Genomic DNA, 26297 nt, shown 5'->3' with positions numbered 1-26297 from the left:
GTCTGCAAAAGCCAATGAGGGGGCAGGAGTCTCCTAGGAACGTGATTGGAGTGACTACGGGGACCAGAGGCCAATCAGGAGTGAATACGCCCCACACTATATAAGATGGCCCCGCCTAACCCCTAGCACAGTTATCCAGAGCCTGTTGAAGAGAGTTGAAGCAGTTCTGTCTGACTCCTGCTTGCTACACTACATTTCCTACATATCGAGTGGTTCTAAAGCTCCATATAGCAGAATTGTATTTAGCTTACAGCCAGTGTAGTTAGATACAGCGATTGTGCTGGTTCTTAGAGTTAAAAAAAAAAAAAAAACTTAAGGGACAGTGTCAGTCTTCTGCTGTATGGAGCTTTCTATTTAGTGCGAGGAAAGGGATATCTAGTGTAGTTAGGGAACTTTGTACTACATTAGTTAGATTTGAAAATTTAGTTTCTGTAGGGAAAGTGTGAGGGTTCTGTTTAGTGAGCACGTGGCACAGTGCTGCTCTATCACAGCAGGTATACGTGCTTGCTAGGCAGCAAAATACAGTGACAACTTAACGCCTGTTGTTCAAAGCGTTAGGTGCACTGTACAAAAGCCTTTGCAACTGTGCGTGACACGCAACTGCTGTGCTGTATCCAGCGACAACTGTGGGTCGCATAGCAGTGTGCGTTTTTCACCGCACACAGTTGCCAACGCATCAGTGACAACCTAACGCCTGTTGTTCAAAGCGTTAGGTCCACTGTGCAAAAGGCTTTGCTACTGTGCGTGAACCGCAACTGCTGTGCTGTATCCAGCGACAACTGTGGGTCGCATAGCAGTGTGCGTTTTTCACCGCACACAGTTGCCAACGCATCAGTGACAACTTAACGCCTGTTGTTCAAAGCGTTAGGTGCACTGTACAAAAGCCTTTGCAACTGTGCGTGACACGCAACTGCTGTGCTGTATCCAGCGACAACTGCGGGTCGCATAGCAGTGTGCGTTTTTCACCGCACACAGTTGCCAACGCATCAGTGACAACCTAACGCCTGTTGTTCAAAGCGTTAGGTCCACTGTGCAAAAGGCTTTGCTACTGTGCGTGAACCGCAACTGCTGTGCTGTATCCAGCGACAACTGTGGGTCGCATAGCAGTGTGCGTTTTTCACCGCACACAGTTGCCAACGCATCAGTGACAACTTAACGCCTGTTGTTCAAAGCGTTAGGTGCACTGTACAAAAGCCTTTGCAACTGTGCGTGACACGCAACTGCTGTGCTGTATCCAGCGACAACTGTGGGTCGCATAGCAGTGTGCGTTTTTCACCGCACACAGTTGCCAACGCATCAGTGACAACCTAACGCCTGTTGTTCAAAGCGTTAGGTCCACTGTGCAAAAGGCTTTGCTACTGTGCGTGAACCGCAACTGCTGTGCTGTATCCAGCGACAACTGTGGGTCGCATAGCAGTGTGCGTTTTTCACCGCACACAGTTGCCAACGCATCAGTGACAACTTAACGCCTGTTGTTCAAAGCGTTAGGTGCACTGTACAAAAGCCTTTGCAACTGTGCGTGACACGCAACTGCTGTGCTGTATCCAGCGACAACTGTGGGTCGCATAGCAGTGTGCGTTTTTCACCGCACACAGTTGCCAACGCATCATTGAGAAATATGCCTGGTAGACCAAGAAAAGGCATACGTGGCCCTGCTGCGGAAAGGGGCACAGCTTCTAGGGTGTCTAGAGGCAGGGGTGGACGTGGTGGTCAGTCCTCAGCCAGGCCACCATTTGGATTGTTCTCCGGCAGTGGCCAAGCTATACGTCCACAGTATGTACAGGAGGTGGTGGACTATATGACCAAACCCTCATCATCGGCATCATCTGCAACTACAGTGACCCAGGCAGAGAAAAGTGGTCAGTCTTCTGCAGTTGTCAGAACAAATACAGATGAGTCCATGTCCACCTCATGTCCTCCCTTAGACCCAATTTCAGACATGGCAGAGGAGTCAGCTGAGCTGTTTGACCACAGTGTCGGCCATCTACTCCAGCCTGATGCTCAGTCCTTTATGGAGTCTGATGTTGGGTCTGAGTTTGAGGAGGAGGCAGAGCAAACAAGAGGGGAGAGCAGACGGCCCGCTCCATCTAAGGCCGCACCTGTTGTCTCCCAGGCCAGGCCTGATGCTCAGTCTTTGATAGAATCAGATGTTGGGTCTGAGGTTGAGGAGGAGGCAGAGCAAACAAGAGGGGAGAGCAGACGGCCCGCTCCATCTAAGGCCGCACCTGTTGTCTCCCAGGCCAGGCCTGATGCTCAGTCTTTGATGGAGTCAGATGTTGGGTCTGAGGTTGAGGAGGAGGCAGAGCAAGCAAGAGGGGAGAGCAGACGGCCTACTCCATCTAAGGCCGCACCTGTTGTCTCCCGGGCCACTATACACACCTCATCTTGCTGGGCCTTTTTTGAGACATCCCATGCAGATAAAACAGTTGCGATCTGCAAGATTTGTAAGAAGGGTATAAAACGTGGCAAAAATGTCAACCACCTGGGTACAAGCTGCCTAAACAGGCATTTGACAACCCACCACTCGGCCCGTTGGCAGGAGCATTTAAAGAACCCACAAAAGGGCCAAAGATTGGTCAGTCGGCCTCCTAGTTCTCCTCGCGCTCCTCCTCATGCTCCATCTGCTCCACCTGCTCCACCTGCACATCAGTCTGTTCCTGGCCCTGCTATAGTCACTCGTCACCTGTTGGCAGCCTCCACTGGCAGGGATGATGATATAGCAGGCAGTGTCGCATCTACCTCCAGCACACCACCAGCTGTATCATCTAGACGCCAAATTTCGATTCCACACATGCTGGAACGAAAAAAAATGTATACTCCCCGCCACCCACATGCCCAGCGTCTAAACAGTAGTTTGGCTAAACTACTGGCTCTGCAACTATTACCATTTAACCTGGTAGAGTCTGCTCCCTTCCGTGACTTCGCAAAATGTGCAGTTCCACAGTGGCAGGTGCCAAGTCGGCATTACTTTTCCCGTAAGGCCCTGCCATCCCTATACCAACATGTGGAAGGCAATGTAGTGTCATCCCTGGCCAAGTCAGTCAGCCGTAAGATACACTTGACGGCTGACACTTGGTCAAGCAAACATGGGCAGGGACGGTACATTTCTGTCACTGCTCACTGGGTGACACTGCTTGCCAGTGGAAGGGATTGTAGCCAGGGCTCGGTGCTGCAGCCAGTGTTGCCCCCACGTCTGCAAACAGCTGGTGGTGTCGCTGATCCGGGTAGATCGATCACTTCTACCCCCTCCTGCTCCTCCTCCTCTACCTCCTCCATGCCCTCCTCTGCAGAATGGTCCTTTGAATATGATGAGATACCACGTAAACGTTCAAAGGGCTATTCTATGTCTCAGGCCAAAAGGTGTCACGCAGTGCTGCAGCTTGTGTGTCTAGGGGACAGGCAGCACACTGCCCCTCAGATTCTTGGGGCTCTGCAGGCACAGGCCCAGAGGTGGTTGACACCACGCCAGCTGCAGCCAGGGATGGTGGTTACTGATAATGGGTCAAACCTCCTGGCCGCCCTTCGTCAGGGAAAGTTAACCCATGTGCCATGCCTGGCGCATGTCCTGAATCTCGTGGTACAGCGGTTTTTGAACTCGTACCCGGGAATGCAGGATGTGCTAAGGATGGCAAGAAGGGTGTGCAGTCACTTCAGGCGGTCGTACAGTGCCACTGCACGTTTGGCCGAAGTGCAGCGCGAGTTTCACCTGCCGGTACACCGCCTCATCTGTGACATGCCCACCCGCTGGAACTCCACCTTGGCTATGCTGCAGCGCCTGTACACGCAGCAGAGGGCCCTCAATGAATACCTATGCGAGTACGGCACCAGCACTGGCTCTGCGCGCCTGGGCTTCTTTTCACCACGGCAGTGGCTTTTGATTAAGGATGCATGCGCTGTCCTCTCGCCATTTGAGGAGGCCACAAGGATGGTCAGCCGGGACAGCGCATGCATCAGTGACACCCTACCGGTACTGTTTTTGTTGGAGCACACTCTGCGTGGCATTATGGACAGGGCACTGGAGGCAGAGCAGCAGGAGGAAGAGGAGGACTTCCTTGCCTCTCAAGGCCCCCTTTATCCTGAGAATCCTGACCCCATTATGCCTAGCTCCCAGAGGCCCGAGCAGGATCCAGGGGTGGAAGAGGAGGAGGAGGACGATTCTGCGGGAACTTTTGCAGGGTTTGAGGAGGAGGAGGAGGAAGACATGCGGCAATCTGCAAGGCCTAGTTTGACTCCCTCGGGACACTTTGGAGTAGTACGTGGCTGGGAGGAGGAGGAGCCCGTTGAAGATAATGTCGTTATGAGTGACCCCGAGGAGTCAGCTTCTCAGGCCTTCGCTAATTTGCGACGCATGGGAAACATCATGCTCCAGAGCCTGCGAAAGGACCCCAGAATCAAGGCCATTAAAGAGACTAACCACTATTGGTTGGCCACCCTACTTGACCCCCGGTACAAGTGTAAAGTCTCGGAGCTTTTCCCATCCACCCATAGAGTCCACAGGATCAAATCCCTTGAGGACAGTCTCAAGAGGAATCTGGTGAACATGTTCCCCGACTCCCGTAGGGTGCAGGGGCGGGGACAACCTACCATGGATTCTACTGGTGGTCACGAGAGGAGCGTTGGAGAAGGCGTGCGGTTGACGGATGCCTTTCGGTCTTTTTTTAGTCCTCACCGCCCAGGCCTCTCAGCTGCCACATCGCATCGACACCGTCTGCATCACATGGTGGACGATTACGTGAGGGCACAAAGTGACACAGAGGGCTTTTCATGTGACGAATCCGATCCACTGGCATACTGGGTCTTAAGATTAGACCACTGGCCAGAACTGGCCCAGTATGCCATGGAGTTGTTGGCCTGCCCTGCTTCCAGTGTCCTATCGGAACGGGCATTCAGCGCAGCAGGAGGATTCGTCACAGACCATCGAACTAGACTCTCCACCGACTCAGTCGACCGTTTGACATTCATTAAGATGAATCAGTCGTGGATATCAAGCTTTGATGCACCTGATGCAGACCTTGTAGACTAGGCTATCGTTGTGATGTGGCAGTTGAGCCTCAGTTTAAGCCTGGACCATGGTGCCACCCTCAAACCCTCCTCTCATTCTCTTTACGTTCACAGAACCTCATTTTGGTTATGACAAAAACGACAATGTTTGCGCACCTGTTCCACAGGTGCACACCTTTACAATTTTTGGGCCTCCTTCAACACCAGCTCTTTGGGGTTAAGGTGGGGAGGCTATGCTAGAACAAAAACGACAATGTTTGCGCACCTGTTCCACAGGTGCACACCTTTACAATTTTTGGGCCTCCTTCAACACCAGCTCTTTGGGGTTAAGGTGGGGAGGCTATGCTAAAACAAAAACGACAATGTTTGCGCACCTGTTCCACAGGTGCACACCTTTACAATTTTTGGGCCTCCTTCAACACCAGCTCTTTGGGGTTAAGGTGGGGAGGCTATGCTAAAACAAAAATGACAATGTTTGCGCACCTGTTCCACAGGTGCACACCTTTACAATTTTTGGGCCTCCTTCAACACCAGCTCTTTGGGGTTAAGGTGGGGAGGCTATGCTAAAACAAAAACGACAATGTTTGCGCACCTGTTCCACAGGTGCACACCTTTACAATTTTTGGGCCTCCTTCAACACCAGCTCTTTGGGGTTAAGGTGGGGAGGCTATGCTAAAACAAAAACGACAATGTTTGCGCACCTGTTCCACAGGTGCACACCTTTACAATTTTTGGGCCTCCTTCAACACCAGCTCTTTGGGGTTAAGGTGGGGAGGCTATACTAAAACAAAAACGACAATGTTTGCGCACCTGTTCCACAGGTGCACACCTTTACAATTTTTGGGCCTCCTTCAACACCAGCTCTTTGGGGTTAAGGTGGGGAGGCTATGCTAAAACAAAAACGACAATGTTTGCGCACCTGTTCCACAGGTGCACACCTTTACAATTTTTGGGCCTCCTTCAACACCAGCTCTTTGGGGTTAAGGTGGGGAGGCTATACTAAAACAAAAACGACAATGTTTGCGCACCTGTTCCACAGGTGCACACCTTTACAATTTTTGGGCCTCCTTCAACACCAGCTCTTTGAGGTTAAGGTGGGGAGGCTATGCTAAAACAAAAAGGACAATGTTTGCGCACCTGTTCCACAGGTGCACACCTTTACAATTTTTGGGCCTCCTTCAACACCAGCTCTTTGGGGTTAAGGTGGGGAGGCTATGCTAAAACAAAAACGACAATGTTTGCGCACCTGTTCCACAGGTGCACACCTTTACAATTTTTGGGCCTCCTTCAACACCAGCTCTTTGGGGTTAAGGTGGGGAGGCTATGCTAAAACAAAAACGACAATGTTTGCGCACCTGTTCCACAGGTGCACACCTTTACAATTTTTGGGCCTCCTTCAACACCAGCTCTTTGGGGTTAAGGTGGGGAGGCTATGCTAAAACAAAAACGACAATGTTTGCGCACCTGTTCCACAGGTGCACACCTTTACAATTTTTGGGCCTCCTTCAACACCAGCTCTTTGGGGTTAAGGTGGGGAGGCTATGCTAAACAAAAACGACAATGTTTGCGAACCTGTTCCACAGGTGCACACCTTTACAATTTTTGGGCCTCCTTCAAAGCCAGCTCTTTGGGGTTATGGTGGGGAGGCTCCGCCAACACCAAAACTACCATGTTTGCGCACCTGTTCCACAGGTGCACACCTTCATAATTTTTACGCCTTCTTCAACACCAGCTCTTTGGGCTTACAGTGGTATGGCTCCGCCAACACCCAAACAACAATTTTTGCGCACCTGTCACACAGATGCATATCATTGTAATTTTTTTCCTTACAAAGGCAATTATTGCTTTCATTACCAGCACTTTCATAGGGATATGGTGTCAAGGCATCGTCCGCACCACCAAAGGCCCAATTTTTAAGCATCCTTTACTTCTATTCAAAGTCAAGAGACAACAGTATTCATCCAAAACATCTCTAATCTTGTTCACTCTGCACTACATTGTGGCCCCTACCCCTAACCCTAACCCTCAATGTATCCGTGCATATATGTCTGTTTCTTGTGAGAATTCAAGTTAAAGTGCACCAAACACCATTTTACATGAAATAAAGTGCAATTACATACATCTTTGGACTTCTTGAAACATTTGGTAATAAAAGCCCCATTGTGGAAATACACCCGTTAATTATATGCACATTTAAAGAGACAGCACCTTTTTCCAAAAAAACCTCTAATCTTGTTCCCAGTGCACTGCATTATGTCCCCATCATACACATTGGCTGAGCCGTTGATTAGGAGCAAAAGAAAGGTGCGGTTAAGCAAAAAAGTCATTTTTGAAGGTTTGGTATGCTGTAATTCTGGTTCTGGACATGCTACAGAGCTGAAACGTCACAGGTACACCTTTTAGACCCCCCAGACACTAAATCCAAAGAAATCTCTTTTTTTTTTTTTAATTTTTTCAATAATTGGCTATCTATCAAAAACGACAATTTTCAAGAACTTTTTTTTGTGTGATTAATAGTCCCTGGGGCATGACCCAGAACCCTAGGCACTTTTTAGGGGCATTTATTGGGTTTTAGGGCTTAAAAATGGTGTTTTTTGATTACAGAAGTTCGGGTCCCATTGATTTCAATGGGGTTCTGAAATCCGAACCGAACTTTCGTGAAGTTCGGGTGTTCTGGTCGAACCGAACTTTTCAAAAGTTCGATCATCCCTAATGGTGGCCACCCCTGGCATTGTCCCAGGGGCAACCAGCAGCATAAAGTAAACCAAGCAGGGTGCAGGTGCCGATTCAACAGTTGCACCGTGCAAATGTGTCAATCCAAAACAGCGCTGCTGGAGTTGCATGTGGGGCAATCTAGGTTGTCCAGAGGCACCATTTTTAACTGAATGTTGAATTGGCACCAGTTAGAAACAAGGCAAGGTTTGCACTACTCGCCGGGCTCCCTAGGAACAACCATTTCCGAGGAGCAAATTTCTCACAACGAGGACTGTTCCCCAGAAATGAGGAGAAATGGTTACCCTTTTAACACAAAAAAAGTTTATGCTTTTGCCTTGTTGTGATTATCTATCACTTTCAGGCCCTGAAACACTTTGTCACTAGGAGTAAAAGGGAAATGTTACCACACAAATGGCAACATTTTTTTTACAGATGTTCAGACCCCTTCCCACTCTATTCAGACCAAACGTATTGACTAGTGTTAGGATTTTCCTAACTTGGGCAGAGCAGTGGCTAAGTGGTTAGCACTTCCGCCTAGGAGCACTGGAGTCGTCTGTTTGAATTCCAACCACAGCACTACCTGCCTGGTGTTTGCATGTTCTTCCTGTGTGGGTTTCCTCCGGGTACTCCAGTTTCCTCCCACACTGCAAAGACATGCTAGTAGGTTAATTGGATCATGTCTAAATTGGCCCTAGTATGTGTATATATGAATGTGAGATAGAGACCTTAGATTGTAAGCTCCTTGAGGGCAGGGACTGATCTGGATGTATCATATATATGTAATGTGCTGTGTAGAATTGAGCTATATTTGGGACTGATTGCATTGTTTGTTTCAAAAAGAGTAAGGAATGGTTAAAACCTCAGGGACCTTTCAACTGAGCAGCCTGATCAGATCCACTTGCCAGTTTTTCAGATGGATCTGAACAGAAGCAAAAAGATACTAAGGTGATCTGTGGACAAAAACATCACAGCCCAGAATCAGCCCAGGACAGAATACCAATAGAAAATAAAGATGGGACTTTATCAGCATTGGCGAAGCTATAGGAGTCACAACGGTGACCCTGCTCATGCTCCAGGGGGCCCGGGCAGCAAGAAGAACAGGAACAGGAGGGGCGGCAGGGGCATTATGTACTAGACCTGATTAGCCGTATTTTCCTGCAGCTGCTGAAAGCCCATTTCTCCTCCCCCCAAATCCTGCCAGCATTCAGGTGCTGCAGGAAAGTACAGCTGATTGGGTCTAGTAAATGCTGCCACTGCCGCCCCTCCTGTTCCAGTTCCTCTTGCTGCCCGCCACTCCGTGCTGCTGCTGCCTTTTTTCTCTCCTCTACTGCCAGTTGCTGCAGGGGATGCTTTCAGGAAGGAGAGCAGTGGAACACAGTGAGTGATCAGTATGGTGTCTATTCATAACTGAAGCATAGTAAACTGTGATTACTATGCTTTGGCTTGCGAATAAACAGGAAGCCGCGCAAAACACTTGACATTTATTTAGCGTCCAGTGCAGCTGAGGCTGCAGAGAAAGGGACTGGGGTATCTCTGTCCTCAGTCTCTTTCTCTGTCTCAAAAGTGATAGATTAGGGGTCTGTTTAGACCCCTGATATTTCACTAAAGACCCCGACAGGGCTGCCAAAAAAAAGGTAGGCAAAGTTTATAGGTTTACAGCGACATCTGTTTTATTATAGTTTCCTTGATATTTAGTGAGGCCTTGCTAGTTAAAAAAAAAAAAAGGAGCACCAAATACCGATGATCTTTGATCTCTTTCATGTTGTTCAGGTAGATCCCCACCTCTCAAAGATTGTCTACCCCTGTTTTACACTGTATCTCTAGAGAAAAGCTGCATCACCCTGCGTAGGTGATTCAATAAACTCAGAGCTTCCAGGCCAGCTGGGCAGGGGCCCACCCAGGCCCATTCCAGGCCCAGTGAGTTTTTGGAAGCGGCGGGTGTTTGTGGAGGACCCCAAGTCAACTTTTGCATCGGGGCCCATAAGCTTCAAACTATGCCTCTGTTTATCAGTGTAAAGAGGCACACATGGGAGAATTTGCATAAAATCAAAAAATTGTATTTGTTTTAATCACAAAGTGAAAGTACTAAAATACAGTTAAAACATAATATAATTAGGCATCTGTAAATACCCTAGATGGGGCCTGTCCCCTACAGTCATGAATTACTATTGGTAAATGCATATACAATGAAAAGAGAAATATATACATTTTAGTCTGTGACCCTAGTATAACAGATCACTTCACTGGTGGGTGAGACCCCTCTCGACTTTTATTATTTGCTTTTTGTGAATAAAATAGATTAAAAAATCTTTGGATTTTAAACAAATTCTCTTATATGTGCACTCCTCTTGAGGTTACACCAATAAAGTCCCAACTTCGTTTTCTATTGGTATTTTGTATCTGAACAGAAGATCAATGTTAGTTAATCGTCAGGCAGATGTAAATGAACGTGTGTCCATTTACATCTGAATACTTCTGAGTCCATCTAGGTCTGAATAAAACAATAAAAAAATCCTGAGCCCTCTTCCATTTTTTATGGAAATAAACCTTACAGATCTGAGGCAGTTGGGTATAAATGGTTGCATGTACATGTACATCTACCTACTGACAGAGATGTATAGTAACTAAGTAGAACTACTTCACTACTGTACTTAAGTACGGAAAGGCGGTATCTGTACTTTCCTGGAGTATAATTTTTTTCTCCGACTTCCACTTTTACTTCACTACTGTACTTAAGTACCGAAAGACGGTACAGTAAACCCTCCTCCATTGCGGGGGTTACGTTCCGGACCCAGCCGCAAAAATTAAAAATCCGCAAAATAGAAAAACCCTATTAAAATACACTGTAGGCATGGTTTTTTTTTACTGTCACTGTACTTTTAAAAGCATTTTAAGGTCTTTAAACACACTTTTAAAACCATAGAAACTCATTTAAACACATAAAAGATACTGAGAGACAGAGCAAGAGCTATGGAAAACACAACAATATTTAAATTGTAATGATTTATATAGTAAAATAACATTACAGAAAAAAACGCAATATACCGGGACCGCGAAAACTGAACCGCGATGGAGCGGGGGTTTACTGTATCTGTACTTTCCTGGAGTAGAATTTTTTTCTCCTACTTCCACTTTTACTTCACTACATTTTTTCAATGATTTCAATACTTCTACTCCGATATTTTTTTTTGTGCTGCATAGTTACTCGTTACTATTATAAAAATTACCACTGCCAGAACAGTAGATGGCAGGTTTCATGAAGCTCAAAACATGTGTATTATCAGCGCATATGAAAATAAAAGCTACTGTATGTATAAATAAAAGCTGCATTTGAAATAATAAAAAATATGATGCTCAAACTTTTGACTTCTTTCTTTAATAACTACATAACACAGTACTTGTACTTTTACTTTCAGTACTTGAGTAGTAATTTTTTTTTCAAAACTACTGGTACTTTTACTTTCAGTACTTGAGTAGCAAAATTTAAAAAAAAAAACTACTTGCAATACTTAAGTACAAAAAATGCTGAATACTTTAGTACTTCTACTCAAGTCACTTTTTGATCGAGTACTTCCACTTCTACTCAAGTCACTTTTTGATCGAGTACTTTTACTCAAGTATGGGTTTCGAGTACTTTATACAACTCTGCCTACTGATTGACCTAACATGGGTCCGTTAAGCTCCGGGAGGACAAAACTGAACAGACATAGATGTTCACAGATCCTCTGGAATGATAGGGGAGTTTTTACTTCACTTTTAGTACAATAAGTAGTAAGAGATCTCTCTCCAAACCAAAGGGAAATCCTGTATTATTTGACACCAGAATGGATGCCCTATTAGCTTTCCTCTCGCCTACTGTTCCTTTGAGAAGTGTAAAATTTTGGATTTCCTCCCACTTTCTATCTAAGGGATGATGGTCACCAGGACAATTAGAGAGGTTAAATCTCTCCTGTGGAGGACTCATACAGCAACTATACCTGGCAGAGGGTCTAATTAATCCATAGGGTCTACCATTTGTTACTTACAGAAACAACAAGCAGACGTACTCTATATAATGTCCAATGTAGTTTAGGTACATTTTCACCAACAGCCACTGACTGTGTATGATAAAAAGTAAAACTAGCACTTCTGGATGTGCAGTTGGCCAAGGGGCAAAAGGAATGATTTGCACAGCTATGCCCTGTATCCCCAAAATGAGAAATAATCCCATTGTTTATGGTATATGTGATGTAAGTGAACCATGCAGATATCTTCTCTTCTAAGAGGGCCCCACTATGCCTCAAACTGGTTCAGTGGAGGGCTCCCTGGTTCCATATGGCTCACCACCCAATAACCTTTTCGGCATATACCTTCTAGATATATTTATGGTGTTTAAAGACAAATTGTATGTATTTAGTTGGCTACCTTTGTAGAGATATGCACTTTGTTCCAAACTTTCTAGCAGATATTTTAAACTCTGTATTTGGATCTGTTTCAGATCTTACGTGCCTACTGTATTATTCTGGAGCATCTATTGGAAAATGAAGAAACACAGATCAATGGCTTCTGTATTATAGAGAACTTCAAAGGATTCACAATGCAACAGGCTTCTGGCATTAAACCGTATGAACTGAAAAAGATGGTGGACATGTTGCAGGTAAATTCACACTGAATACTGCAATATTTGGTAGTTTCTGATTATTACTATGTGTAATTTATGTACACTATTTTTTTAGCTGATGCTTTTCTGCATCCATGACCTAATGTTTGATCAATTTGATATGTAATACAATTTGTATCTTTTTAACTGTATTAGTCTCGAATATCTGTTTTCTGCCAGACTAATCACTGCCTTCAAAGTCCCATTTCTTGGTGGTTTTATGACCGTAGGCTCCTCACAGGGGCCACAACCCTGGATGGTTGATACACTCATTGCAAACCTTTCACAAATTTGGTAGTGTGAAGTATTTAAAGACAGCAGATAACGACAAAAACAGCAACACCTGCAAAAAAATTATCATTATTCGGCATTTAAGTAAACCTAGCATAAACCTTGGCAATTCAGATGGCGCATGTTATAAAAATACATAAGCAAAAGTTATCTATCTTTGGTAAAAACTACATGTCAAAAAAATCAGAAGGTTCAGAAATATAGACAGCTAAAATAAAGGCTGCAAAAATGTGCTTGGCTTTGCCCTCCCCCTCTTAAAGCATCATATCGGTCTTTTTATGTAATAGGTGCTTCACATTGTTCAGAAAGTCTTGGGGTCAGGTTGAACTTGAAAAGAGATTACATTTACAGAATCACTTTAAAAACATTTAGGCCTCATGCACACTCAAAAACACCACTTTTAAGGGCGTTTGACTTTTTTTTTCTGGCATTAGGGCCCTTTCATGTTAACCTATGCACACATAGTCATTTACAGGCGTTTAGAGGCAGAAAAAACCCCAGAGCCAGGGCATTTATGAGAGAAGCGTTTTGCTGCAAAAAAAATCCCAAAGTGCGTGAACATGATTTGCGCTTAAGCAAATATTTATTTTAATGGCCAGAATAAATGAACATAAATAAAATAATAAAATGAATGAATGCTCAAGCGCTTGACGTGCCTAAACACATTTGCAAAAATCTGGCTTTGAGCACACTTTTGATGCTGCTTTTTTCCTTCCAGTATGCATGAGGGTTCAAGGTCAGCATCTCCAAATAGTGGAGCTGCTGACTTTTAAAATTAGGGACCAATGCCTGGAGTCCAGTGCTGTCTTCCCGTAGGTGGTTCTTCAAACTTGCTGCAGGTTCCCAGCACTGCCACCTTGAATTTGGGAGCTGACTGAGACTTGCTGAGGAATCACAGCCGGCGTGGCAATGTGGGACTGATCCTGTATCCTCCTCAGAAGTGTGATGAGTCCCAGGAGGCTGCGGGCAGAGGGTGTGGGCAGGGGGTAGGCCAAAGTGGACATCATTCTTACCTCAGTGAGAATTGAGAAATTAGGAGTATATAACTATCAAAATGGTAGCCAATCCCTGTATAAAAAAAAAAAACCACCAAAGGTGTTATGGACAGGGGGGAGAGGAGGAATAGTGGCATTATCACTTTTAAACAAAGGTCCGCTTTAATTTCATCTGCTTGTACCAACATTGTAAGGTTTGAAGTCAACATACTGTATATTTATAGTGCTATGGAAAGCTGACCATTCAAAGGAAGAAGGAGAGAAAGGCCAAACTGTTTAATATATTATATGCCAATCTTGAGGCTGAAAATCTCACTGTGTTTATGCCACAAAATGTCACATTAGGAGACATCAGATCACTGGCAGTAGGAATTGGAAATTAGAATATTTTGATTGGTTGTCTATTGTTCTCTACTTTTTCAAAAGAGATACACTGAAACCATAGGGTGCAATAGATTCTACCTGACGTAATGTCTTGTACCTGGCAGAGGTCAAGATGATGAGAGGGCTTCCCTTACACCTCCTATCCCGTTACCCCAGGAGTTAAGGGTATAACAGGGCACAGAGTGGCACAGGTGCCTGTAGAAGATACTAGCTGGAAGATGCTCTGGATAGTGCAGGAGATGCGGCGAGCACAAGACTGGAATCTATACAGAAGGCAATCTAGGAGCTAGCAGATGCAGGATATTAAAGCATAGTTAGGCAGGCAGGAATCAGCCACAACGGGGCAGTAGAAGTGCAGAATCAGGAAACAGAATCAGAGTCAGGGCCAAGCCAAGGTCGGTATCAGATGAGCAGAGAAAGTACTTATTCAACAGACAGAAGACGGGATTGGGTCACAAGCTGGGGTCACAACAGAACATTGGGATCAAACAGAGTCAAGATGAAGCCGGGTCAGAGCACAGATACAAACACAGGATTTGGTCACAAGTCACAGAAGCTGACAACTACTCAACAATCTTCTGAACGTCAGTACAAATTTAAATAGTCAATTAGGTGCCAAAACCTCAATGTCCAACATGCATGCTCATCCATGCTTACCTGCGAGACAATCATTTGGCTGTCACTTAAGGCGTGACAAGGCCCTATTAGTTTACGTGATAGGCGGTGTAACCGTGCTGCCTGTCAAAATCTGCAAGTAGCATTAAAATTGCCACACCAGGATGCAAAGCATTGCGACTGTGGCAATGTGTACTCCTTTGAGCAGCACCATGTTGGGGCGGCAAAAACGTAGATCAACTGCCCCCTGGGTACCTGTGTAAAAGAAGTGCATGAGCAGTATTTCATTCTGGCATTCTGTTAAAATACAGAGGGAAGCAGAGAGGCCCATATGAAGTTGCACTAAGTACTCAGATATAGCAGCACCATTGCAAATTAAAGTGGTGTTCCAGCCTCCCCTCTCCCCCTCCAAAAATTAAAAGTCAGCAGCTACACCTACTGTAGCTGCTAACTTTTAATATTAGGACACTTACCTGTCCTGAAGTCCAGTGATGTCGGCACCACAGCCGATGCTTCCATCTGCTGTCGGGTGCTGCCGCCGCCATTGCCGGTGAGGGAGCCCAACAGTAAAGCCTTGTGGCTTCACGGGCGGGTCCCTAATGTGCATGCGCGAAGCGCACTGCGCATTCGGATTGGCTCGGCGGCAGGGTAAGGAGGAGGGGGCCAAACTTCCGAGGGACAGCACCGCAGCGCCATCTCCCGGAAGTGGGGAAGGGTGCCTGTCAAAAACAGGTACCCGTTCCACCCTCCATCCTGAAGGGTGCCAAATGTGGCACCGGAGGGATGGAGGGAGCAAATGAGCAGAAGTTCCACTTTTGGGTGGAACTCCACTTTAGGTATAGGTCTGTTCTGATGCTTTTTTAATTTTTTTTTATTACAGGTATTTATACAGTGCCAAACATTTACGATTCACTTTGTATATTGTACATTCACATCAGTCACTGCTCTCAAGTAGCTTGCAATCCAAGGTTCTTACATACACAGACTAGGATCAATTCAGACAGGAGCCAATTACCCTACCAGCATGTCACTGAAATGTGTAAAAAATAAAACTGGAGTACCCGGAGGAAACCCCCGCATCAAAACACCATGCAGGTAGTGGGCTGGTTGGGATTTAAACGAATGACCTTAAGTGTTTCATAGCAGAAGTTCCAACCACTAAGCCATTGTGCACTGCTGCTTTTCAATCCTAAGCACCTGCTGCCATAGCCGTGTCTCTTTCATACAAATATGGTTTTGTTTCTAAAGTCGGTATGCATTGTGTAACTTCATATTTTGTCCACATTTGTTACCAACAGGACTCCTTTCCTGCCAGGTTTAAAGCTGTTCATTTCATACACCAGCCCTGGTACTTCACCACAACCTACAATGTCGTTAAACCATTTCTGAAGAGTAAACTCCTTGAAAGGGTGAGTCAGTGAAAAGCAAGTAAAACTTTTCTCAGGACTGATAGCTGCTTATGCATTATGTTACTATGACTCAGTGGCTGCATACAAGGCTAATTTAAACATAATTTGAGATAAACAACACTAAGGTCATTATATTGACAATAAAATGCATTATTTCATAGAAATTACAGGGGACTCCCAATAAAGGACCACTGATATTATATTCCCAAAATAAATCTGCTTTTATATGCATAGTACAAAGTAACCTTGAGAGATAAGTGTTTCTGTTGAAGCTTTGTGAAAATTATTATTGCGATTTAGTTCTAAAATTGGAAATCGCTAAAGGTTAGGCTGTATTAAAACTTTTTTTAAACTCTATTCAGGGTCAGGAATTGTAGGAAAAAAGGAACATAGACAGCAATAAATTAAAATAGGTTTAGAATAGTGTGGAAGGGTTATAAATGATGTCAACTCATTTTTGTTGATTGCGGCCCTTTTAGGGGGTTTCTCACATTTCGTGGCACCTGGAATCAGACGTGTAAGCAGGTGCTTACTTAGGTATTATTGTGTTGTTTGTGTTAATTATTTCTCTAATTAGAGTGTTACTAAACCCCCAACAGTAAAATGATGCTGTAAATGCAGTAAAGCATGCTTGTAATACTCACTGTGGAATCTAAGGGGTTATGCATTGTAAAAGGGCTATTTGATCATGTCTTCTGTGATCCTCCCCTCCTTCCAAAGTCCCCAATCCATCTCCCTTGGGGCACTCTGCACAGTTTGTTTTTCTTGGGAAGGTGCATGTGATCAGCACAGGGCCAATCAGCACTGTGCAGACAGAGGGTCAGGAGTCCTGCAGCATCATAGGACAGTCAGAGTAGAATGAAAACTCCTCCTACAAGCTTTACCCAGACACTGATATAAGTCACAAGACTGCTGTATATTGCTGATGAGAAAAGGTATTTAGCAGTTTATATAAACACAATAGGCTAGGTAGGACTTTAAGTGAGACCCCAGCAGGTGGTGCCCGGCGTCTCCATCCCTGTATCAAGAAAAAAAATGAGGCTGAAGGATTATAAGAGGTGCATTAAAGTCAGCCAGCCCCCAGCCTGATGTACTCACCCTACAGTCTGTCACCAACCAAGTAGACCTGTCTCATGATACAAAGAACAGGGGTTTAGTTGACACACATTTGCAAACGCATGCGTAAGCTGCAGAGCCACTACACGGCACCCTGTTTTATCTGCAGTCCTAACACTTTCTAATTTAGTGTCTCCACACTGGGAGCACATGGCTGCTAATGGATGGATGGGGGAACAGGTGAGAGGGAGACAGCCCAACCTCCCCCATCAACAGACTGGGGGCTGGCTGACTTTCATGCACCTCTTATAATCCTTCAACCTCATTTTTTTCTTTAGCAGTTTATCTTTACTAAAATATTTGCCTTTCCATGTTCTGTGTACTGTGGGAGACAGATATAGTGAATGCAGGCTCCTGGGTTTAGTAACACTTTAAATGTATTTTATGTAGGGTAACTTGCAATATTTAGTTAAAGTGCCCATCAGAAGTGGTGCTCCCTGAGAGGTAAGGGTCAACCTTGCTGTTCAGGTATTCCCAGGTTTTTCTGATAAGGCAAAGCATATAAAAAAGAAAAACTCTATCTAGGTCAGTGTGGTTGGTTGCTCTCTACATGGGAAGAGAAGGAGAGTGATGCTGAGGATGTAATTGCTACTTTGCTACCATTACCACTGTGATGGTGTTCACCATCACTGGAATTTAAAGACAGATGGGTGAGGGGTTGAATTGCGTCATTTTTGTCAGCAAGGTCAATTGTTCCCTTTGCCATGAGGTTTCTGAGCAGGAAGCCCTCTCCTAATATGGTCATCCCAGGAAGTTCTGAGGAGCCGGACTGTCTGGGGTGGCTCCCCATTCAACTATTGTCAGGTGGGCTAATGCTAATGACTGCACCTATTGACACAGAGTAATGTGTATTCAGGGCTCGTTAGACAACCATTGTTCTGTGTCTGATTATTGTGTACATTGATTGCCCCCTGGGGCTTCTGTCTCCTTGCATTGGTCAAAGTTATCTGACCAATCACTACTGACTCATTTTCAAGCCCTCATTTGCATTGGTCAAAGCTATCTGACCAATCCCTGTTGACTCATTTCAAGCCCTCATTTGCATGGATATTCCACTTTCTGTATAAAGTGTGCTGTGTTCTTCCAATAAATTGTCTTCCTGCTTGAACTTACATACAGCCTGCTTGGTGTTTGTTCTAATGGATTCCGAACGGCACATAGCTGTAGTTCGGATCCCGGATCCTTGGTTGACCGAACCATCAGACGATGCGATCTGCAAGCTGACTGACTAGAAACAGAGGAGTGTCGGGAGAGCGGACAGGGCGAGCAAGGGTCTCGTCACATTGGTTGGCAGCGGTGGGATTTGCTCTCCAGTTACCGGGACACTCCAAACCACCAGAGTCAATGACCAGCTATGCAGCATGCAGGAGAGCCACGCTGAAAGACTTACTTGAGAGCCGCGGAGGGACCGGTGGGACAAAGAACAAGGCCACCCTGATCAGTGAGCTAGCCGAGATGGATCAGAGGGATGGTGATGCAGGACCCCGGTCAGTTGAAGACTTTTTTCAGCAACGAGTTCGGGAGCGGTTGGCATTATATGGTGCTAACCCATCAGAGACCGCCATACAGAATGCCATTAGAGACATCCAGCTGCAGGATGAGCGACAAGAGAAAGAACGAGAGCGACAAGACAAAGAACGAGAACGGCAAGAGAGGGAACGAGAGCGGCAACATGAGCAGAAAATGGCAGAAATACGTCAATCGGAGAAAACGCCTAAAGATGCAGCGACTGTCCGTAAGTTGCCCTTTTGGGCGTTCAAACTATTTAAGGAAGGAGAGGAGGAAATTGACGCATTCCTGCAGGACTTTGAGAGACTATGCCAGATACATGAAGTACTGTCCCAAGATTGGGTCGTTTTACTGGCGAGTAATTTAACTGGCAGAGCGGCGGATGCATTTCGGGCCCTGGAGGACGAAGACGCTAAAGACTACGACTGGGTAAAAGAAGCTTTGCTAGCCCGATTTGCCATTACACCCGAAGCCAGCCGGATTAAGTTTTGAGAATCCCGGAAACAAACCAACACAACATACGTGGAGTGGGCACATCATATGCAGCGGAACCTTAAGAGCTGGTTCCAGGGAAGCCACGCTCATACCATAGAGGACATCACCCAGCTAGTACTATTAGAACAGTTTTTTAACCACACCCCTCCGGTAGTACGGGATTGGGTGCGAGATAAACAACCACAGACGGTACAACAAGCGGCTACTCTGGCCGATGAATATCTGGACTCTCGAAGGTCAGGCGAAAATGAGCGCTATCCACTATCTCGGCCCAGTTTACCAGCCTCTAAGCCGACTTCAGTACCTCCGTGGTCTGCCTCGAGATCCCCAGCCCGACCCAACCCTCCTACCGGACCTAAGTGCTATACCTGTAACCAAACTGGTCATCTGCAACGACATTGCCCTAGCCAATCCACGAGGTATCGAGAGACATATCATCCATCCAGACCAGCGGCTCATTGCTACCAGAATGAGCCCATCCATCGAGATGTTCAGGAAGAGTGCGGCGAACTTTTCGAAGCGGATCCTGTCCAAGCTGCTGCCGGAGATAATCGGCAGCACCATCGCCAGGCAGTATGGGTTAATGGGCAGCCGGCCCAGGGACTCCGCGATTCCGGGGCTACGATTACCCTCATCCAGCCTCACATGATTCCCCAGTCAGCCCGGACCGGCCAGACTGTTGCAGTCAGGGTAGCAGGGGGCCAGGTGCTACGTTTATCCACCGCCCAAGTCCTCTTGGATTGGGGCTCAGGGGAGCGATATGTGCGAGTGGGATTGCTACGCGAGTTACCCGCAGAAGTACTTTTGGGAAACAATTTGGGCCATTTAACTTCCTCTTATGCCCCAGAGGCCACCATGGCCGGGACCACCAGACGTCACAGCCACAGTCGCTCTCCCATGTCAAATCGAAGGCGGCATATAGGAAGTAGAGTATGTCCGGTAAATCCTGATCCTAACTTCTGTTTGGGCGTGTTTGGCCTAAGTCGTTACACAACGGAGCGAGATCTAAGAGAAGTATTTTCAACATATGGTCCAATGGCTGATGTATCCATTGTGTATGATCGGCAGTCTCGGCGTTCCAGGGGTTTCGCGTTTGTCTGCTTTGAAAATGTTGAAGACGCAAAGGAGGCAAAAGAACATGCAAATGGCATGGAACTTGATGGAAGACACATACGTGTAGATTTCTCAATTACACAAAGGCCCCACACCCCTACACCAGGAATATACATGGGAATGCGGATGGGTTATCCCGGCAGACAGACCTAGAACCTTAAGACTACTTTTCCAACATCCTCGAGTTGACCCGTTGGGGGTCCCACTGTGGCTGTTGGACTGTTTACCCGGGGGAAGATATGTGATGGTGTTCACCATCACTGGAATTTAAAGACAGATGGGTGAGGGGTTGAATTGCGTCATTTTTGTCAGCAAGGTCAATTGTTCCCTTTGCCATGAGGTTTCTGAGCAGGAAGCCCTCTCCTAATATGGTCATCCCAGGAAGTTCTGAGGAGCCGGACTGTCTGGGGTGGCTCCCCATTCAACTATTGTCAGGTGGGCTAATGCTAATGACCGCACCTGTTGTCTGCTAAGGGAGGTATTGACACAGAGTAATGTGTATTCAGGGCTCGTTAGACAACCATTGTTCTGTGTCTGACTATTGTGTACATTGATTGCCCCCTGGGGTTCTGTCTCCTTGCATTGGTCAAAGTTATCTGACCAATCACTACTGACTCATTTTCAAGCCCTCATTTGCATTGGTCAAAGCTATCTGACCAATCCCTGTTGACTCATTTCAAGCCCTCATTTGCATGGATATTCCACTTTCTGTATAAAGTGTGCTGTGTTCTTCCAATAAATTGTCTTCCTGCTTGAACTTACATACAGCCTGCTTGGTGTTTGTTCTAATGGATTCCTAACGGCACATAGCTGTAGTTCGGATCCCGGATCCTTGGTTGACCGAACCATCAGACGATGCGATCTGCAAGCTGACTGACTAGAAACAGAGGAGTGTCGGGAGAGCGGACAGGGCGAGCAAGGGTCTCGTCACAACCACCCCTTGTGGAAGTCCAGTCGGGGTTCCAAAGGATATGGATTTTTTCACTTACTTCATGCATGACTACCTCATGGGGCACAATGGCGCACCTAGAGATACATTAAAAGGCACTTAAAGGACTCTGTACAGGTATGTGTATGGAAGATAGCTTTAAGAAAGTGTTCACGTATTATGTTTAACCACTTTAATAAAAGAACTTTGTTCTTACTTAAGGTGGAAGATAGCCCTCCTATTGTTTTTAGCCTAGGAAGCGGTCATCTTGGCCTCTGTTTAATCTTCAACTGCCATGCTACTGCACATGTGATCAGTTATGACACCAGCCATTGGATGATTTGACGGTTTGGTTGAGAGTACAACCAATGTGATAGTTACATTACCCTCACGTGCCGGAAATGTAACTGTTTTTAGAAATTGTTAAATTGATGGGTTTACTGCTGCTTTAAACTGCCTGGTCTGAAGTCACTACAGGGGTGCGTGAATGGTGTATCTCAAAGAACTAGGGCTTGAAATGGGGAAAGGGAGGAGTAGAGGAAAGAGCTGTATCCATGTCTAATAGCTATTCAGCGGAAGCTGCAGAGACGTTGCGATTGACAACGGAAACAATGTCAGGTGTATAAGCAGCCAGGCAGACAGAAAGTGACAGACATGGCCTAGGTAATGGGTGCCCTGGTAGTGAAGGAGCTTATGAGTTTGGCTTTTTCCCTAGCATTCAGTATCCCACATCCCGGGTCAGATATCACAGCATGGAATGTCCTAGGGACCCGGCCTGTATGTCACAGCGGGAGCAAAGAGTGATTCATTGGGGTTAAAAACTTGTATGTGAAGTAAGAACGAGCTTCCTATGGTTTAGCTTTGTTTGTTAAGTTTAGTGTGGGCCCAAGTCATTTGGAGTTAGGTGACTGGAATCTGTGCTGGTGGGGTTGGGTGGAGGTTCTGTGGCACCAACCAAGAAATGCTGCATCAATCAAGGGATAATCTGTGTGGAGCATTGAAGGGACACTGTCTATGATGGAATCTAAAGAGTTTAACCACTTGCCGACCGCCGCACTACTATTTACTGCGGCGGTCAGCCCCTACTGGGCAAAGCAACGTAGAGCTATGTCGCTCGCCCACGAGCCTCTAGGACATGTGGAGTAGCCTCGCTTTTGAGATTGAGTTCTGCCTTAAAACTGATTTCACGTGACAGCAGCCTCAGCCTGCCATTTGGGCATTGAAGGGCACTACAGAGAGCTTGTTCCAGGCTCCCCAACTGGGTGTGTTAACCCCCACCCACAGAAGTGTGTTTAGTTTAGTAGTCTCCAATGGGAACATAAAAAGCAAACAGGCAGCAAAATTTGAACGTTTTTGATAGTCAGTAGGAATCACAAATTTCTCCACTTGCTACTTAAACTGGCCTTTGTGCTCTATTAAAATAGGTGTTAAAGGTTTTTGATAGCTAAGTAGAAATACTTTCTGCTTTTACCATGTAAACAAATTAGCAGTTATAGCAGCAGTGCAAGTGGCCTTCAAACGTTTTCCGGAATGGTCATAATAATAAGATGATGTCAGCAAGAATTTACCAAGTCTTTGTGAATATTATCTCAAACCATAAATTGTAGCTCACATACCCTTCTTATAGTTAAATTATTGGCCTTAAGATTGTAAGCTTAGTTTATCTGACCCTAATCATTAATATATTTTGCTTCTTTAGTTGTTTTAACATAGAGCTATATCACAAAACCTAAACCAAAGAGGATTATTTTGCACTCAGCAAAAAAATAAAATTGGATAGAACAGCAGCACATTAACAGTCTGAATAGAAGACAAAAACAATAATTATACACAATAGATGCGCTGTCACTTTAAGACCAGCTCAGTAAATAACATCAAATCTGTGCAAAATGCAAAGTGACATCTGCTAAAAAGTGACATATCTGTAACTCATTAAAAGTGAGAAACAAACACATTTTCTGTGAATTTGAAAGTCTTTATTAACACACAAGTGATGTGTCAATAAACAACCACACTTCAGTGCCTCCTTCGGTGTCTGCCACCAATATGTGCTCCAGCGTCTTACCAGAAATTAATGATCTAAGTTTTAAGAGATCTGCAGCATTTTAGAAACCCCTTCCAGCTAATGGACTCAATCCACTCCTTCCGCCAAGCCACAATGTACATCAATGGTGGTAAAAGAGGAGAACAAGATTAGACCACATTGTGTAATACCATTTAAAAACAACCACTTCATCAAAACAAAGGTACCCACAGTGGGTGGTAAGGTAACGCAGCATAGAGATCAAGTCTCAGATCCGGTTCCCTGACGATGTCCTTTTGCAGATGAAAAGCATTGGATGGGTCTGGCCTGTGACATCATCAGGCTGGCTGTCTGGTGTGCAGCGGTGCTCTACATGCTCAGTCTGTATGCTGTGATCCCTTATCACCCACTGAGTACCTTTCTTTTAATAAAGTTTAGGTCTAGGGAAATAGAAATGATGACCTACTTACCTGATTATCTGTGCTGGCAGATCAGTCCCCACAGCATTTTCTCCTCCTGCTCCAGTGTTGTAAGGTCCTAACGTCATTAAGACCAATGTAGACTCCATAGCACTGCATTGGACATGATGATACTGTAGGAAAGTCCACTGTCGGAGTGTGGAGGAGCGCCATCTGCCAGGGGAGCAATAAAAGTGGTCCTAACTTCCCCTAGACTAAACAAGCAACTTAGGCCAGGTATACATGGTTCAAATCTTGGCCGCTTCAGCAGGAAATGGGCGAGATTCAAACTGTTGAGGGGCAGGCTGAATGTACCAAGTTGATCGATCGTTCAACTTGGGTATAACCAGCCTGCTGGATTCTCTTGCGATTATTGCTAGGGGCTGCTATAGCTAGCCACTGGCAATAATCAATGTTTTCTTCCAGTGAGATCGGCTTTCCCCACCAGCAGAAGACAATTGCCCAGCAGGAGGGATTCCTGCATCGACACTCTGTGTTGATGGGGAATCAAGTGAATTTCTTTCTCGCAACTCATGATTGTAGGAAAGAAATATGCTCCATGTATGGCCAGCCTAACCCTTGCAGTGCATGTGCAGTCCCACTGCAAGGGAAACTGTCACGTTTCCTGGAGTTGGGCTTTAAAAACAAAACAAGTGCAAGGCTGTCCCACCCACACCCTCTCAAACAGAGTTTAGTGTGAACAGGGCCAACATTGGAAAGTGATTATGGAAATAAGTAGGCTTCGTGGCTCATGGCAATGATGTATAAATCTGAGAAGTGTCAGCCTGCTGATGTACGTAGGGGAACTCTTAGGCCAGTATGAGATGAGATGGGTATATGAGGTCCGCCAATGAGTCTAAAGGCTCGTACACACATCCTCCGATTTTTCTCTCTCTTGCTCAGCGTTCATTACCATTTTTAGTTGACAGTGCATAATGTTCAAGAAATTTCTCGTCCGTTTTTTTTTTTTTTTTTTGGGACATTTGTTCCCAGACTTCCGGTTTTTGTCAGAAACTTCAGATCATGCGTGGTCTTTCGTATCCGATTTTTCACGGACGTACTGCATACACATTAAACGAAAATTAGTTGTCTGGGGACGGACGATAAAAATTTTGGTGTTTGTCCCTCCGTTTTTTTCGTTGAAAATGTCGGCATCGGCTGCTGAAAGTGGTGTACACAGTAGCCGAAAATCGTACGATTTTACCTCGGACGGGAATTTTCGGCAGATTTTCTACTAGTGCGTACCCCACTTTAGACTTGTTTTTAGAAAGAATACTTTACTGAGCTAGTGTCCACATTGTGTAATGCTTGAAAATCTGTCATTAGAAATTAAATCTGGAAACTAGCCCTGGTGGAACAAGGCTCTCAATGTGAAGTCTTGATGGAGTTTGATCTTTGGTGAGGGAATTTTCACAATAAACTGTGCTGAGAGAACTCTATTAAACTCTAGTTGACTATCTTGCTTGTTCTTCACTCCGTTCTGAAACACTGACCCAAAACAAGTATGCAGACTAGAGGTTCGGACTTCGCCAACTGCCTAATTTTTCTCAGAAAATACAGCAGCTAGAGGCAGCCAGTGAATAGAATATCTAGAACATTCCAAAATGATCTAATCTGGCTCTTAAACATAAGGATTTCTAATATAATTAGCATGTGGTGCCCTCATAAGAGGGCCCAGGGCCTCCTGGAATTATCTAATGTGGCTCCTATTTCTAGAACAAGCTCAACAATGGCAGCCAATGTTCACACACAAACATGCTAAATTCAAGTTTAATGTTTTTTATTTTGCCTAGGTGTTTGTGCATGGGGATGACCTGGAGAGTTTCTACAAGGAAATTGATGCTGACATACTACCCGCTGACTTTGGAGGAAATTTGCCAAAATATGATGGACGAATAGTGTCTGAGAAGCTCTTTGGACCAAGAAATGACTCTGAAGATACGGCTCTTTGAAGAACAAAATATTTGTTAAATGCCTTAAGTATCAGTATGTCAATACAAAAATGTTGAGTGTTTCCTAGTTCTACTGGTAGTAAATAGGTCTACTATAAGCACATCTATCTAAATTGTTTTATCTATCTAATGTATATACTTAAAGGTTTATATATGGATAGATATTGATCTGTAGTAGAGGAAACCATATAAATTTGCAGGATATATGCTTATTCATTTCATGTCTGCCTTCCCACCTCTTATGCTGCTATCCAGTCTAGGAATCAGGAAGAATTAATCTGCAGTAATGGGTCATCAATCATGTTGCCACCAGATTTCAGTGCCTGCTAAGATTATGGGAAAGTCTCACTAAGTTCTTTGTATGTACAGAATGCCGGGAAGTGGGGAATACTACTTATTTCCTGTCTCCTTTAATTTATCTCCTTTGGGTGGAAGATGAGGGATTGGTGGGGTGTAGTAATCTACAAAAATTATGGTAATGCACTGTCATCCATATGGGACACCTTGACTAGCACACATGCCAAGGGTGACCATAAATGATCTGCAAGATCTGGGAGGAAATTAGCCCTTGATATCAGAACATGGTGGAAAATCTCTGTGACTGTATGAAAGGTAACAGTCATTTTATCTTTTCACTCTATCATGTCAGCCCAG

At 45.2% G+C, this 26297-nt stretch overlaps 1 protein-coding gene across 1 annotated transcript in view; it reads left to right on the top strand.

Moving 5' to 3' along the window:
• The window catches only part of RLBP1 (retinaldehyde binding protein 1), a 93154-nt gene extending 67222 nt beyond the window's left edge, over positions 1–25932 (top strand). The window contains exons 6-8 of the mRNA XM_082255406.1: positions 12194–12352; positions 15939–16049; positions 25485–25932. Coding sequence (XP_082111532.1) covers positions 12194–12352; positions 15939–16049; positions 25485–25643 — 429 coding nt within the window. The 3' untranslated portion in view covers positions 25644–25932. The remainder of the gene's footprint in view (positions 1–12193; positions 12353–15938; positions 16050–25484) is intronic.
• The last annotated feature ends 365 nt before the right edge of the window (positions 25933–26297 follow it).

The sequence above is a fragment of the Pelophylax lessonae genome (assembly GCF_965119305.1).
Source record: "Pelophylax lessonae genome assembly, chromosome: 4".
Taxonomy (NCBI): domain Eukaryota; kingdom Metazoa; phylum Chordata; class Amphibia; order Anura; family Ranidae; genus Pelophylax; species Pelophylax lessonae.
This window is presented reverse-complemented; position numbering and strand designations above follow the sequence as displayed.